The sequence below is a fragment of the Cimex lectularius genome, unplaced genomic scaffold (genome assembly GCF_000648675.2).
Source record: "Cimex lectularius strain Harlan isolate CLEC.00 unplaced genomic scaffold, Clec_2.1 scaffold520, whole genome shotgun sequence".
Classification (NCBI taxonomy): Eukaryota; Metazoa; Arthropoda; class Insecta; order Hemiptera; family Cimicidae; genus Cimex; species Cimex lectularius.
This window is the reverse complement of record NW_019393031.1, coordinates 32849-50465: the sequence shown is the minus strand read 5'-3', so window position 1 is coordinate 50465 and position 17617 is coordinate 32849. Positions and strand designations below refer to the sequence as shown.

At 32.5% G+C, this 17617-nt stretch overlaps 2 protein-coding genes across 2 annotated transcripts in view; both read left to right on the top strand.

Moving 5' to 3' along the window:
* The first annotated feature begins 2343 nt into the window (after positions 1-2343).
* LOC106667451 (peptidyl-prolyl cis-trans isomerase sig-7-like) lies at positions 2344-5051 on the top strand. Its single transcript, XM_024229841.1, has 6 exons — positions 2344-2510; positions 2578-2730; positions 2803-2899; positions 2974-3215; positions 3274-3478; positions 3537-5051. The coding sequence occupies exons 1-6, from the start codon at positions 2359-2361 to the stop codon at positions 4788-4790; spliced, it is 2103 nt and encodes a 700-aa protein (XP_024085609.1). The 5' UTR covers positions 2344-2358; the 3' UTR covers positions 4791-5051.
* Positions 5052-8453: 3402 nt separating this feature from the next.
* Positions 8454-17617, top strand: part of LOC106670249 (chloride intracellular channel exc-4) — a 34130-nt gene continuing 24966 nt past the window's right edge. Inside the window, exon 1 of the mRNA XM_014400421.2 lies at positions 8454-8696. Coding sequence (XP_014255907.1) covers positions 8625-8696 — 72 coding nt within the window. The 5' untranslated portion in view covers positions 8454-8624. The remainder of the gene's footprint in view (positions 8697-17617) is intronic.

Below are 17617 nucleotides of genomic sequence, written 5' to 3'. Positions count from 1 at the left end.
TGAGTAAAATTTCTATATTGTATGCATCATTGTACAAATTCATAGTCATATCTTATATTTATTTGTATAATTTAAACAATATTTATAAATCCCAGGCCCTGAAGCTGATCTCAATAAAGATCGAAATATGGGCACGATGAAGAAAACGTTTTTCTAAACCTACATCTCACCAGACCACATCTCACGATCTCTAAATAATCATTAATTAACATTACATGCTACATATGTGTATGTAATGTTGTGGAATTTAATTAATTATCTGTTCAAAACCAATTTTGTTGGTAAGCACCGTGAAATGCTTAGAACATCCAAATCAGGAAAACTTGGTACAAAATGTACACCACTCAGGAGAAAGTTGGATAAAGCAATATTACAGTGTAATTTGGTCATAAATGATCATTTTGGTTTGCCTTTCCTTGCTGGGTCGGTCTATGAGATGCATAGCGACACACCATCTTCAGTGTGCATGTGTGATTTCTGTTACAGGCAGAACAAAACGATATGTTACAACTGAATTACACTGTAACAACATATATGTGTTTTAGTGGACATATTAACAAAAGTAATTATTTTAATCAATTTATTGTTTTTTTTTACGGTTGAGTTGAAAAATTACACTGTAATATTGCTTTATCCATGCTACGTTCTTCTGAGTCGATCACATTTTAGACTGAATGTTTGACAGTGCTTGCCAACAAAATTTGTTTTTATTAGAAAATTAAGACAATTGCACCACACTTTACATAATACAATGAAACGTCTCGCTAAAGAAGTCATCGTGTCACTCCTTTCGTCCTCTTTTGAGAAGTGATCTCTAAAGAAAGAATTTTTTGATAAACTCATAATATAGTCTGTATATTAGTATGTGAGGTGTAGATTTAGAAGTACATTTTCAATGGTTTCACAATCTTCTAAAATTTCCGTAGGTCTCCCGAACTTTCCTTTAAAATCAGTCATTTCTTTTAAAGTCAACCTTTGGCTGGTCAGAGCCATTTAAAAATTAGAAATTTGAACTTAAACTGAAAATCATGAAATTAAAAATATCAGAAAGAAAATAAGATTGAACGTGTAGATGAAAAGTGAACAAATTCTTGGAAACACTTCAATTCAATTAATATATTTTAAACAAAATTCAACTCTTTAATACTCGGAGATCATTTATACTACCTTAAAGTCAAATTCATTATTTTTCTAATCAATTTACAATTCTGTGAGACATTTAACCGTGTATAAGTCAAATACAACCTTTAACAAATCAAATCCACCTGTTTGCAAGTCAAATTTATAATTTTCTTAAGTCATGTACGATTCTGTGAGACATTAAACTATGTGTAAGTTAAATACATTTTCTTCCTGATTTTAAGCAATAAATCTCTACCCGGTGCTTGCCCCTTTCCGTATTCTTTAGGGCAGATCATCCACCAGGTCCCGCACCTAGGTCTATTGCGAATACCATCATCCTAGCCAGGGACTGTTGCATATTTTGCTCACCAGTCGGATTCATTGGGCGAATGGCTAAAAAGCTGCGATCGCTGTCCCTATGAGTACAGTCTGTGGAGAATGAAGACCTCAGCACTGTTAGTTAGAGGGTAAGGAGCATTAATGGGAGGTGTTTGATCGTGAGTTCACTAAGTGTCGTCTTAGTATACTCATATATGTCACTCTTGCCCCCACTACTACACCCACTGCTTTAAATAAATTTTTGTGGTGTAGCTCTGTGAGGGTTTTCCTCAATACCCTACATTTTTGCGCTTTGAGGTCTACCATCCATTCCACGCCACCGCAAGGTCTAAGATGAATACACCATCCAGTAAGCAGTGAGGAGTTTCGATGGCAACCTGTTTGTCCCAAGCCATGGATTCACATAGTTCCCCCCCAACCCTTGGGCATGTACACCAGTATCGTTTAAACGAAGTTATCACAATTGGGAGATTGATTAATTTAGATGGTAAGAATGTAAGATTGAAATAAAAATGGACAAAGGACTCAAGGTGACTATTGATTGATATACTTAGCACTGAAGATGGCCCAATGAAAAAAATATTTTGATTAGAAAACACACCAACATAAAAATATTAGTAATTTTTTTCTAATTTATTAATTATTATGACATGTTAATAAAATGACATCCTTGTTTAATGCATTTCCTTCTTAGGTGAATTAACAAGTAATTTTAAATTGTTGTTTAGTAACCACTTCTTTATAAGTGAATTTCCTTGTTTTTATCTTTCACTTTATAGTCTTGCCAGTGTGGTAGTTCATTGGGAAAATGCTTTGAAACATTAAAATCGTTCTTATGATCTCAATTTTGTATTTTAGATACTTACATCACTCTGATTTCTTAGGCTATATGGCAAAATGAAGTGTGTAAAATTGAATTTTTATTTTATTTTGTTTTTTATTAGATTGGCTTACGGCATTGATTCGAAATACTATGAGGCTGAAAAGATGCCAAAAATTAAACACAGCAAACCGGGACTTCTGTCCATGGTCAACTGCGGAAACAATATGTAAGTCCTCAAGTTTTATTTACAATTTGTAATAATTAAAATAATTAATTTATAATGCCCGTTTTAGGCTTGGATCACAGTTTTTTGTTACACTAGGAGCTGATCTCCAATCCTTAGAAGAACATTGTGTTTTTGCTGAAGTCACTGAAGGCCATGACATACTTGTTAAATTAAATGATGCTATCTGTGATAACCAGCACAGACCATACCAGGATATAAGGTAACTCAATAATATTAAACAATTATAAAATTTGATTTATAGTTTGTGATAATAATTGATTTTTACGTCTAGAATCACTCATACTGTAATATTAGACGATCCGTTTGAAGATTTACCTGGTTTGGTTGTTCCTTTGGGCTCCCCTGATATATCTCAGCTTCAAGAATTTGTAAGTTTATAATTTATATTGTCCTCACCTCATTTGTTTTGTTTCAAATGTTTAAAAGTGTCTCGAACTTTCAGAACGGTAGGATTGGAGCAGATGAAAAAATAAACGACGAGGAAGGACTGACGGAGGCTCAGTTGCAGGAGATAAAAGCCGACAGAGAAGCAAAAGCTAGGGCCACCATCCTTGAAATCGTCGGCGATTTGCCAGACGCCGATATCGCTCCTCCTGAGAATGTTTTATTTGTATGCAAGTTAAATCCTGTAACAGATGACTCTGATCTGGAGATTATCTTCAGTAGATTTGGAAAGATCAAAAGGTACATCTTATTTTCATATTAATCAATTGAGTTTATAACCGTTATGTAATATTTTTAGTTGTGAAGTAATCAGAGATCACACAACCGGTGATTCGCTTCAGTATGCGTTTGTGGAATTTGAAGATCAAAGAGCCTGTGAACAAGCATACTTAAAAATGGATAATGTTTTAATTGATGACAGGCGTATCCATGTTGATTTTAGCCAGAGTGTCTCTAAGATAAAATGGAGGGGTAAAGGAAGAGGTGTTGAGATTCTAGATAAGGTAATTTAATTTAATTGTTTTATGTACATCTGTTGGTTAATGTGCAATTACATTTTAGATCGATGAGAAGGAAATTGGTCGTGGTGGCGATCGATATGGAAGTAAACGAGATTATTATAGGGACAGAGAAAGGGACAGAGATAGAGAAAGGAGTGACAGAAGGAGGGAAGACGATAGAAGAAGGAGAGGTGACAGAGAATCCGATGAATACAGGAGAAGGGATAGAAGGAAAGACGATGGTCGAAGAAGAGACGAGGAAATGTGGAGGGATGATGATAGATACGAGGAGGACAGGAAGCGAAGAGAATCAAGAGATGACAGACGAAGAGAAGACAGAAGGTATGACAATAGTAGGCGAGATGAAAGAAGGAGGGAAGACGATCGAAGAAGGGATTCGGAAAAAAAGCGTAATGGAACCTCAGATAGAAGAGAAAAAGATGTGAAGCGTGATGAAGTGAATTCTTCTGGAAGTAAAGAAGACAGGTCAAGAGAAGGCCATAGTAAGTACTATGACCACCATGAAATGAAACCTGAGCCAAAATCGGAAGTCAAAACATCTAAAGAGAAAGCACCCTCCAAGAAGCCCGAAGAGCCTGAAATGATGGATGTTACAAAAGAAAAGTCAAATTACAAGGACACACCACCAATAAATAACATTAATCATACTCCAGACGTTCGACAAGATGATACAGGATTTACTGAAAATGATGTAGCACACAATGCATCACAAAGTCCTATTAAAACGGACGCTACTAAGTCAGTCAGTATCGAAAGAAAAAAGAAAAGGCGAAGGCATGTTAGTTCTTCTTCAGGAAGTTCAAGCAGTGAGAGCAGCATTTCGTCTAGCAGTTCTACTTCAATGGAACGGACAAAACGGTCAAAAAGGTCTCTTACTGTGGCAAAGAAATATTACCACCGGGGAAAACTCGTCAAGGTAGTTAAAAAGAAGAAAAATAAATCTTCAGATTCTGAGAGTTTTTCCGAAAGTTCAGACTCAGACAGGCGAAGACGAAAGCCTAAATATAAAAAAATTGTCAAAGTAATTAAAAAAAGGCGGCATGCCAGCTCAGACGATAGTGAAAGCGATTCTTCCAGTTCAGACGATTCTGAGGATGCAAGCCGAAGAAGAAAAAGGAAGAAAAAACACGATAAGTACAACAGGAAAAGGAGGAAGGACAGTTCAAAAAGGAGTAAAAAGAAAAAGGCTCATGATTCTGAAAACTCTTCAAACTCGGAAAGTGAAGGTAAAAATAGAAAGAAGAATAAAACACTATCTATTTCTAAGAAAAACAAAGCAGATTTGAGTGATTGACATAAAAGGGATTACTAAATTTTCTATACTCATTTTTGAGTGGGACAACATTTTAGCATTAAATGGTATTTGATCAATGCCATTGTTTTTATTACATAATGAAATGCATTTTGAAATATAATAAATCTATTTTAATCCCCAATACAAGTTACAGACAATTTTTTTTAATGTTAAATCCCAAAAAATCTTTAGTCCACCGACTGATCTGACATGTTCTATTATAAATTTTACTGATGGGTAATAAACAGATTAAAATTTTAATTGTATTCTTTTTGTCAGAACACACCATGCTTAGCTAGTTCCAAGTAGGCATATGCCATTTTCTGGTTTATTAAATTTTTTTTTAAAGAATAAGAATTTGGCAGCTATTATAAAGAAGAAAGGATAATTTTAGTTTGTCATTCTAATAATAATTCTAAATTTAAAAACTTTGTGGGGCATGGCAATGAACCTGCAGCTTCATCATTTCATGTCATCCTCCTTTGTCGGTTTTGTCTGACAGATAGTTTGGTCTCAGCGTTTTGTCACATCACAAGAATAACTTATCTGTAAAGAAGTTACAAAAAAAAAAAAAAAAATTAGAAACAATGCTAAACCTGCAATTATCACGAGTTGTGCAAAACTGTGGGTTCTCTATTAAAAAATAATCTGACAAAATAATGATACTCTAGTTTGCAGACTGTTTTTATTTATTTATTTTTGTCAAATTTATCACCGTTTTTTTAACACATTGACGGTGCCGGGGGAAAAGCGTTACCTTTTTCTAGGGCGGGAACTTTTTTTTACTAATCGGTTTATACAATATTTACCTTGGTATGAACATATGAAGTTTTTTTAAATATTTTAAATTTAAATAAAAAACTAGTGTCATAGTGTATTCGGTGGTAGCATCAGAATAGAGATTCATTATGCAACCCCGTACAACACAATAAATGCCTTATACAAACTTGTACTATTTATTCCAGTTTTGACTGATAGTTTTTGCTTTTTACAACTTATATTCGTGGTTATAATCTAAAATAAATCAATTATATTAACCAAGCTCAAAAAGTCAAAATAAATTTTATTGGCACAGAATGTAAAGCTTTTTACAATCCAAATATCTCGGTCGTATTTTCTTTTCAAATGTTTCCCTTTTGAATGTAAAATAAAAATATATTTTAAAAAATCCCAGAATAAGTATGTAATTTTTTTTACAAAGCCTTCAAACGTTTCTCTTCTTAAGCCCTCCCCCAAACTCCTACGAACAAACTGCACAACTGAGGCTGTTGTGCCAACAATTGTATAGTGTATGGTGTTGTTTGGGTGCTGTGCAACTAGTTGCAGAAGTTCAAAACTGCACGAGTGGCATTCTGCAACTGTACTAGAGCAGTACCATTAAAACAAGACAAAAGCAACTGGTGTTTGCAAAAAAATGCTTATAGTGTATGGGGGACTTTGTTTGCACAAGCCTGTTGTACAACGTACGTTTGCACAATTTGATCGTAGGTGTATGGGGGAAGGGCTTTAGACTTAAATTAAAAAAACAAACATTATATTTAAACTAAATCCATTATAAAAAGAACAAACATTAACAAAACGTTTTCTAGAATATGTTTGTTAAATGTTTTACAAAGCCAAACCACACATAAAACTAAAATGTTTGCATATTTGATAGTTTCCGTATCCGAAATATTTTCATAATTTGCAACATAATAAATCACAAAACATATAAATATTGAAAAATAATATTGAATTATTGTTTTACCTCTTTTTTTTTTTTTTTTTAATAATTGCTGAAAGCATACAAATGGCATTCGATCTCGGCAGATTGGTATCCAGAGTGATTCTTCTACACGAGTGCAAAACCACAAATGCCTATATTGAAGTTAAGTGTTTCTGTGCCCTTCCAAACACACTATGCTACGCGGTGAATTGGCTACGGCAGTAGCGTAAGGGAAGGGACTCTCTCTACTGTAGCATTAGCAGTCAACGTGTTAGCACATTTTACTTTCAAATCATGTTAAAAATATTGTAAGTTAACAGGCTCTGCCACGAGGAACCAGAGGCATCGGCATATATCCTTTTCGAACGTAAAGCATTAGCCTGTTTACAGTACAGCCACTTCGGTAGGACATTTCTTTTACCCAAGGAAATCCACAAAGAGGCACCGAGGAAAGTGCTCAAGTTTTATAAGGAATAGTGCACTTTTCAATTTGTGGCTATAAGCTATAGGGATTCCACAATAGAGCAGTGGAGGAAATAAATAATTGTATTCTGCATCAAACCCCCCCCCCAAAAAAAAAAAAAAAAAAAAAAAAATATATATATATATATATATAATAGACACACACATTAACTTATGAAATTTTCTTCTCGAAGGTGGGATAATAGGTCATCTAAAAAAAAATAACCAGTTTTTCTTTTAATCAACAACGTTCCGGATTTATTTTAATCCTTCCTCAGGTGAGTTAACGCAGTGGTTAGAACAGTGGTCGTCAGTCATTAACATTTTGTAACAGTTTATTTTAAAAAAGAGCCAGTGTGGTACATATTTAAGTCTTTCAGACTCCGAACAAACATTTTAATATTTTGAACCTGGCTAGGTTTTTTTTGACTAGGTTCTATCTTCTTCATCATAACCAATTTTTATTGGTTTGGTGGAATGTTTACTTAAAGAATATAATGAAAGAAATATATCAATTGTTTTATAGGCATTTTTATTGATGGGTAATCTTATGGTTTTTTCCTATCAGTAATAACAGTTTTACCATTTACATTTATATTTTTTCTTATTGTCATTATTATTTTGTATACTAATAACTATAATATTTTATTTTAATTTTATAATATTTAAAAAAAATGTGTATCAGCAAATACACAATACACAGATGTACAACTTTCCACAAAACTACAAATATTTCAGTCGTATCGTATTTCCTTTTCAAATGTTCCCCTTTTCAACATAAAATAAAAATATAGACAACAAAATTTCCAGAATAAGTATGTAAATTTTTATAGAGCTTTCTTCAAAGTTTGTCTTCTTAGACTTAAATTGTATTAAAAAATGTATTTAAAAAAAACACACTTAAACTAAATCCATTATAAAAATAACCAAATACTTTGATTAAATCTAAAATTTCTTTATTTTGAACATCATTGTATAAATTCATAGTCATATCGTATATGTATTTGTACAGTTTAAATCAATTATAAATCCCAGGCCTCAATAAAGATTAAAACGTTGGCATTATAAAGAAAATGACACATCACACCAGACCGCATCTCACAATCTCTAAATAATCATTACTTAATGGTCACTAAATATTACACATTGCTATTATTAATAAATAAAATTAGTAAATTTTACAATTTTTTTATGATTATAAAATTAAATAATAAAACTTAAAGACTTTTAAAATAAATTTCAGAAAAAATTAGTAAGCAATTTTGTTACTTGATTCAATCCACCTGCAATGCTTTCCATCTCACTCTGTACTTCATTGAAGATGGAAAAGTCAAGCAAGCAAAGTTTTCTAAACCGATGCGAAAATTGTATATTGTGGTGTGAATATTCTTGTTGTGTACTATTGCCAGAAGCAAGTTTGTTCTTTGACTTTGTCAGTTTTCGAATAATTGCGGGCTTGGTGTTAATCGAGAAAGCACTGGGTGGGAGAATCCGTGTAACCGCCATTGCCGTTCGCCCTTGCAGAAGCGAGAGTGTGCAACAGTCTGTGCAGAGACGTGGTCTTGTTTGTTTCCCCGCCGGGTTTTTTTTTGTTTCAAAGCAACAATCTTTACCCCCACATTCAAAACCACCTTCGCATTTGTGAGTGTGTGACCTGTGCTACTGAAATGTCCGACGAAATGAACAACCACAACGGAGTCGAGAACGGCGACGTCCCGGAGATCGAATTGATCATTAAGGTACACAAAAAAAAATATTCTTTACAAAATCTGGGCGTGAACGGTTTTTTTTTACTTTCTACCTGTACTGTCGCGAAAACTTTGACTTTTTGACCTTGCCCTTTGTCGGTTGGAAAGTCAGAAGAGCACCCATTTCTAAGTTGCAAAGCATGAATTTCTCGTTTCACTCCTACGTCCTTTGGCCTTTGATCAAAGCGTTTCTTTTCCTACCTGTACGACCGTTCGTTTCATAAGAATTTTAATTTGTACAAAACGTGTTTATCCTGTCTAAATTAATCGAGACTCGAGTGTTTTGTTGTCTTTGATATCGCAAAAAAAATATTTGCCATTATCATACTGTCCTTAATTATTTCAGATTAAAGTTAGCTTGTTCGATTTATATTCGCATTGCTAAACCAAAAAGTAAGGTGTAAAAATTTCAAAAAACCTTTCCCTCTCACTGGCGGAATGATGGCTATCTTTAAGATCAGACAACTTAACACTATTTAAGTTGTGCCACAGTTGAACATGATTCGAAAAACTTTTCCGGTAAAATTTTTCCCCACTGTGTGACCGGAACCGTCTCCCGGTGTCACGTACGTGCCAGTTTGTCCGAATCAGCAGGAAAAACGGATTCGTTTATCGTTGGCGTTCTTTTTCTGCAATCTTTCCGTTTTTCTTGCTTTTATGCTTTGTCGTTTTTTCATTTTCCTGGCAGTGGGCATGGTAGGAATTGTTTTTTTCCGAAATATGGGCGTGACCTGTGTACCTCGACCTTGTAGGTGAGCCTTTAAGATGAACAGGGCGAAGATGATCGGTGAAGATGAAGTGTGGACGTGCAAGAGACCTAAAGGTCTAATTCCCTTGAAACCTGATCTTAAAAACTTTAAAACAAAATTATTCAAAGACCTAGAATCTTTACTAAGTCCATTAGGCCTTCTACAATATTCCAAAATCAGTAAAAGTTGACATCTCATTGGGATTTCAACCAGAAATCGTTCGTTTCAGATGAACCAGAAGTTTAATTGCGGTGACTTAGTCATAACAGCCGATGATTTTATGTGTGAAGATAACCGTCATGCGTGAAAGTATAGGCTTGAACTTATCCGGTTTTCATTTATGATTTAGCAAGTGACACTTGTACTTTCCTTGCATTGCCGTAAATTCGCCTACATCAGTGAACAGACTGTACATTCCTATGTGTGCTTTCATCCGATGCAAATTTAATTTATTCACTTTAGACGAAGTTAAACACGGTTTCAAAGATAATAGATGCACCAGACTGTAAAACTATTTTAAGATTGAAGTTGGTACTATATTTTACTGATATATTAAAGAAGAAGAATCAGTATGATAATCTTCACTAAATAAAAGACTTATCTTGGTTAAAACTTTAGTAAAACTAGCACAGAAGATGGCGAGAAACCGAAACTCGGATTATAGACCAACATGATAGGAAACAACCAAACTAAGAGCAAAATACCACATGATAGTCATAGAGCAATAGGTTCTATAGTCACTTCGCACAAAGCGACCAAAGTGCAGGTGGATCACCCTACAGACTCCAGGAGGAATACGCGATACTTCATTTAAGAGCTTGTGTGTTTTTCACTTTTCCCTGGTTGACAAAGATACACACTTTCACCTGTGAAGTAGAGTTCAGCAGTCGAGATGGTAAATATGTCTCGTAATCCTTTGAAAAATCCACACATACTGGTTTTATTAATTGACTGATGAAAGGAAAAGAACAAACTAAAAGCAAAATATACCTATATTGATGGACACAGTGCATTAGGTCCTATAGTTACTTCGCACAGAGCTACCTACGACCAAAGTGCAGGTGGATCACCCCACATACTCCAGGAGAAATAGGAGATACTTCTTTTAAGAGCTTGTGTGTTTTTCACTTTTCCCTGTTTGACGAAGGTACACACTTTCACCTGTGAAGTAGAGTTCAGCAGTCGAGATGGTAATCCTTGGAAAAATCTACACATACTGTTTTATTACATATAATTAACTGATGATCGGAAAGGCCAAATTAAGAGCAAAATAGATCTATTTCGATGGACACGGTCCAATAGCTATAGCCATCTCATTCTCCTAGTTCAAAGTAAATTCATCACCCAGGAGTTAAATCTGCAATATTTTGGGGGATGTCATTCTCGATTTAAGAGCTTCTTTTCCATAGTCAACTTTTCAATGGTTGACATAGGTACATATTTTTATCTATGGAGTATAGTTCATCAATCGAGATAGTAAATCTGTCTCGTGTTCTTTTATGTGTTTATTAACATTACAATGCGTCTTTTTCATATAACTCATTGAGTCTGAAGTCTGTCAAGACACCAGTTTCCGTCCTTCGACCCTTTTATGCATTTCGAAATTTCTTTCTTTTCACATCGATAGATCTCCCTTTTCCTTGGTAGTCACAGACATTATAGCTGATTCTTTGTGTAGTCAGCGGTGTGTCAGCTTGGAAAAATTCGTTTGTTTCATTTCCTTCTTGGGTGCTCGGAAACCCAGTTAAGTTTGGTCAATTCAAAATCATCTTCGACCCCATGACGTTCAATGTCCTGATGGCATAAATCTTGTTGGAGTATCTTTTTCATTGACGCGAGCTAAGGTTGCAAGTTGAGTTCCGAGTATTAGATTTTAGGACCCTTAAGCATTATTTCTTTCTAATGTACTTTATATTACTTGTCTGGAGGCGGTTTGAACATCCTTACTCTTGGAACCAAAGGTATTTCATAATTATTCCATCACGATTCTTTCATTAATAATTAATATAGTCGGCTTTGAAACTAACTGCGTGTAAAGAAGTCCAAATAAATAACCGAATGGCAATGCACGCCACTATTTTAATTCAGCATCGGGTGAATTGTAAGTATTGCCCGTGTTCACTGGTGGTGACGAACCGTGTCGCCTGGAAGGACCGTTGCCAAACGATTGATTGCAAGAATGCAAATCACAAGTTTGAAAAAAGAATCAGGTTTTAAAGGGAAATAGAAGAAGGAAAGTTGTTAGGTGAAGCATGGATCGCAGGCATTATCTTTCGAAAAAGTTTAAAAAATGGAGAAAGTAAAAAAAAAAATTATATTATCAATTTAAATCATGAGCCTTGGTTTTTGTGACAAATTGCAATAGGCATTACTATTCCATTCGCATAAGGTCATATGTAAAACTGTACGCCAGGCGTGTAATCACAAAAGACGATAAAACAAAATTAAAGGCTTGCGAAAAAATAGTTGGGGGAAAATAATTGAACGTTCATTCATTGATTATACGAATAAAACTTTTTTTCATAATGTTTCATAAGTCGAGCCTTTTCAAGTATCCATACAGATTCAAGATTTTGCGTTGACCCTCCGGGGAAAGCAGGGAAACTAGTGAAAGGAAGATTTTTAATTCATATCACACTGAACCTTCACCAGCCAATTTTATGCTGAAATCATAGTTTTCGAGTTACGATTCAGAAATTAATCTCTGTAACAACTAGAAGCCTTTTAATTCTGGCCATGCGGATAAATAAAAAAGGTTTAAAGCATGGTGAGTTTGTTTATTAACGCTTTGATGATCAAAACTATGAAATGAAAAACAAAATATATTTTTTTAATATTAAAAAGATAATAAATGTAAAAGTATTGCATAAAACTGAATGATCGGAATAATTAAATTAATTCTCTCGTCATTTTTTCTCATAGTAGATATAAGAGTTTCAAACATTGCAAAAATAACGTTTCATAAATGCTCATAAACCCAAGTTCTTTTCTATCGAATGTTTTCATTTAAAGGCGTTTCATTTTAAACACGGAATTTTTAAAACTAATTTGTCTTATTTAAATTTTTTGGTTTATGTTAGAAAACATTTCCATATTTTTTTGTTAATGAAAAATAAAAAATGAAATACCTTACTTCTTTTCATTTATTTGGCGTTTCGGGATTTTACAAAAGAAGATGCTGAATGTGAGTAAATTCCCGAACCTTCCAAATAAATGAAAATAAATAAGTTTGTATTTAAAAAAAAACACATGGAAATATTTTCTAACATAATCAAAAAACAATAAATTCTTATTTCCCTCCAATCTACATTTGGAACAGCTTCTGTAGAAATACAGTTTTATAAACGCTAATAAACCCAAGTTGTTCTCTATCGAATGTGTATTTATTTTTCACATATTTCTAAAGTTGAACAGTAACACTGCTTCTGTAGAAATAACATTTCATAAATGCATATAAACCCATGTTCTTCTCTATTAAATGTGTATTTTACTTTTCACATATTTTCGTGTTTTAAATGAAACACAGCTTCTGTAGAAATAACGTTTCATAAATACTCGTAAACACAAGTTCTTCTCTATGGAATGTTTATTTATTTTTTCACATTTCTCATGTCTAAAGTTGAAGCATACCGTCTGTAGAAATAAAGATCGATAAATTCACATAAAACCGAGGTTTTCTCTATCGAGTGTGTATAAATTTTTCACATATTTCTCCAGTCTTAAGAAGGAACACTGCTTATGAAGAAATAACGTTTCATAAATTCACATAAACCGATGTTTTCTCTATTGAATACATATCTTACTGTTCACATATTTTCGTGTTTTAAATGGAACACAGCCTCTGTAGAAATAACGTTTCATAAATTCACATAAACCGATGTTTTCTCTATCGAGTGTGTATAAATTTTTCACATATTTCTCCAGTCTTAAGAAGGAACACTGCTTATGAAGAAATAACGTTTCATAAATTCACATAAACCGATGTTTTCTCTATTAAATATATATCTTACTTTTCATATATTTTCATGTTTTAAATGGAACACAGCATCTGTAGAAATAACGTTTCATAAATACTCGTAAACACAAGTTCTTCTCTATTAAATGTGTATTTTACTTTTCACATATTTTTGAGTTTAGATGAAACAGCTTCTGTCGAAATAACGTTCACAATTTCTTCTCTGTCATACTTGCATTCATTTTTTGATTTTTAATTCATATCGTACTGAACCTTCACCAGTAAAATTTTATGATGAAATCATAGTATTCGACTTGTTCGATTCAGAACTTAAATCCCCTTAACATCTAGAAGACTTTTAATTTTTTTAATTCTAGTCATGCAGATAAATAAAGTTTTAAAACAGTTGAGTTCGTTTATTAAGGTTTGTATGGACAAAACCATTAAAAGAACAAAATATACTTTGTTAAAAAAAAAAGATATTAAAATAAAGGCACTGCTGAAACTAAATCGTCACGTTACGATTCGACTAATTAATAAATTAATTCCCTCGTCCTTTTTTCTCATAGTCTTCAGAGTAGATGCAAGTGTTTCAAACATTGCAAAATGCAGGAAAAAAGATGCATAGTTTCAATACTTTCCCCAGGGAGGGAATCGAAAGTTCAAAAACCCTTCATTCCCCCAGTTTCTTACTTTTCTCTTTTCTAAGGCTGAATCTACAATTTTCCCGACGATCGGATTTAAATTTGGCCCATCACTCTGACGCGATAATTCCTCTTTTTCTTGGATGGGACAAGTAGAAAATATTCCTATTATTGCATGTTAAATAATACTAAAGTTAAATGGAGATTGAAGAAATTGTATTTATCGATGCGAATCTGTGAAATTGTTTAACTAAAAAGTTGAGAAAGTTAAATTATTATTTTATGTCACGCTCATGCGATTTCTACTTAACCTGTTATGATTTATTACACGAATTGTTTGTTTAATTTTGGCCAGTTGCATCATTGGGACTTGCAGTAGTAACACTTATTACCAAAACATTTTTTTTTTAAACCAAACTAGGTTTGTACTTAAGATTGCGAAGTTTTTGAAAGTGAATTCTGCAGGAAAAAAGTGTTTATATATTGTAATCACTTTTATTGGCTATAACCGATTGTTTGTTTCGTGCTAACAAGCGATTTTTTTCTATTTTCACCTTAAAGACCATAGATCGCCCAAATCGCAGATACGAAGAGAAATTTTATTCAAAACTTTTTAATCTTTAAGAGGATTTAATAAAATTATCTGGAGCTTTCGCTTAAAGTTATTATCTTAAAACTTCTTTGAAATTTATAGTAATTTGAAGATTGTTAAAATCCGGAAATATTAAGATTAAAAAAAAAAATAAGCACAGCTCTAAGAACTTAGCTATCTTGTATTTTCTTGCCCCAACAGATAAAACTGGCGTTTAGTGATTTAACGTCTTGAACTTTTGAGCATTTATTATGATTGCGTGATCGGTTAATTTTTTTTTTTGTACAGATTAATTTGTTCCAAGCAAGAAGTGCAGGAAGTGTTCAAATTTTGACTTTACTGTTTGACTTACTTTGTAATAGAGTAAGATAAGCGTGGATGTTCTTGGTATGCCAAGTTTCCCTTGATTTGTTTAAAGCCAAAATAAACAAATCTGCACCCTATTGCGTCGTGAATAGGTCCTAACCATCCGTAAATACACTGGTTGTTGGATAAAAAAAAGCACCGAATCTAGATTTCTCGGATTTCTTTCAAAAATAGTATTTCCTAGTGTAACAAGTCTGAAAGTGTAAAAATAATTTAGCATTGAAAGGTTATGTAATTGTTAAAAGAAAGATCAATTAATCCTTTCTTGAAAAAATGTACGAGTTGATCGTATCTTGAACGGTTTTTTTTATTTATTGCGCATGTTAATGAAAATGAACACTTTCAATCCACCGCTTAGATTTTACTGATTTTTATGATTTTAGTTCAATTTTTCGGAATATTGTATTGCTTATGTATCGTCTTAATTGTTATTAAGGAAACATAGTTTTTATTAATTACTATAATTCTTAATGTAAGATATTTAAAAAAACCTTTTGCTTCATAGATTTAATTTATTTTCGCGAATAAAATGTATAAGTGTATTTGTAAATAAACAGTCCCATTCAGTCGTGTTAAGGTGGTTTCTTTTTATGAAAACCATTTTAACATACACGCGTTTTTAATAATTGATTCTGTCTCAGTATATCCATTATGAAATTGGCAACTTTTTCAAATAGTTATTAAGTAATTAATGTAGTAATAATGATTTTAGTGACAATTATAAAAAATAGTGAATTTCACTGTGACAAATTCAAACGAATATGAGCTATGATAAAATGGAAAAGTGATCTGAAAATTATGAAATGCTGATTCGATAAAAATAACGTTTCATAAATGCTGATAAAACCAAGTTCTTCTTTATCGAATGGGTTTATTATTTATTTTTAAAATTTATTTTCTACATTTTTCCAGTTTATAGCATTTTTCAATCAAATGAAACCTTTTTTCAATCAAATGAAACTTTTTTTTCAATCAAATGAAACCTTTTTTCAATCAAATGAAACCATTTTTCAAGAAAATCAAACCTTTTTTCAATCAAATAAAACCTTTTTTTCAATCAAATGGAACTTTTTTTCAATCAAATTAAACCTTTTTTCAATCAAATTAAACCTTTTTTCAATCTAATGAAACCATTTTTCAAGCAAATGAAACCTTTTTTCAAGCAAATGAAACCTAAAACCTAATGATAATAATTATGTAGAGTAATAAATAAATGACATTATAGTAACAATAATTTTTATGATGATTGAATATTAATATTACAGCAATTGAATCGTAAGGCTTAGGTACAAGAACGTTTCTTGTGAAGATTGATGATTTTGATGATGATGAATCACAACGTGATTGATGATTTTGCAGTTCAAAGTTGAAATACACCTAAAGTAGATAAACCGTTATTTCCAAAAATCATAAATCGATATTCTCTATCAAATTTTTATTACTTTCCGGCCATCTTCCAGTATAAACATAAAAAACATCTTCGGTAGAAATAACATCTCGCAGATATTCATTCATTCGTTCATACTATAAAATGTGGATTTATTTTTCACCCATTTCTTCCAGTCGAAAATTGTACACATCTTATGTAGCTATAAATGCTCGTAAATCACACGTTCTTCTATATCGAATGTATTGAATTTTTACTTATTTCTACAGTCTATAGTTGGAACACAGCTTCTGTAGAAATAACGTTTCATAAACTCAAGTTTTGTATTAAATGCATATGTATTTATTTTCACACATTTCTTAAGGTTGGTACATTCTTCGGTAGGAATAACGTTTCATAAATGTTCATATACCCAAGTTCTTCTCTATTGAATACATAAGTATTTATTTTTCACCTATTTCCAGACTAATATTGAAACACAGCTTCTATAGAAATCAAGTTCTCAATGCTCATAAACCATGGTTCTTTTTTGTTGAATTGTGTATTATTTATTCCATATTAATACAGGCTAAATATGGAACACAACTTATGTAGAAATAGAGTTCTATAAACCTTAATAAACCCAAGTTGTTCTCTACCGAATGTGAATTTATTTTCCACATATTTTCCAGTTTTAGTTGAAATACAGATTCTCTAGAAATCAAGTTTTATAAATGCTCATAAAGAATAGTTCATTTCTGTTGAATCTGTATTATTTTTTCCATATTTCTACAGGCTAAAGTTGCAACACAACTTATGTAGAAATAAAGTTGTATAAATGCTCATAAACACAGGTTGTTCTCTACCGAATGTGAATTCATTTTCCACATATTTTTCAGTTGAAAAAAAGTTCAGTTGTTGTGTTTTGAAACACAGGTTAAATCAAGTTCTATAAACCGTAGTTCTTCTCTATAAGTAGTATTTTTCACATATTTTTACAAGCTGTTGTATACAAAGTTTGAATGCACCTTATAAAGAAATAATGTTCTATAAATGCTCGCTCATAAACCCAAGTTGTCCTCTATTGAATTCATTTTCCACATATTTTCCATTTTTAGTTAGACCATAGGTTCTGTAGAAATTTAGTTCTATAAATGCTCATAAACCATAGTTCTTCTCTATTGAATGCGTATAATTTTTCTCACATATTTCTACTGGCTAAAGTTGGAACATAGCTTAT

What these genes read in the sequence shown, in the direction of transcription:
- LOC106667451 (XM_024229841.1), top strand. Translation starts at nt 2,359, where the DNA reads ATGAAGTGTGTAAAATTGAATTTTTATTTTATTTTGTTTTTTATTAGA. An exon ending in AGACCATACCAGGATATAAG is followed by an intron (nt 2,731 to 2,802) that starts GTAACTCAATAA and finishes TTTTACGTCTAG; the next exon opens with AATCACTCATACTGTAATAT. An exon ending in GTGTTGAGATTCTAGATAAG is followed by an intron (nt 3,479 to 3,536) that starts GTAATTTAATTT and finishes ATTACATTTTAG; the next exon opens with ATCGATGAGAAGGAAATTGG.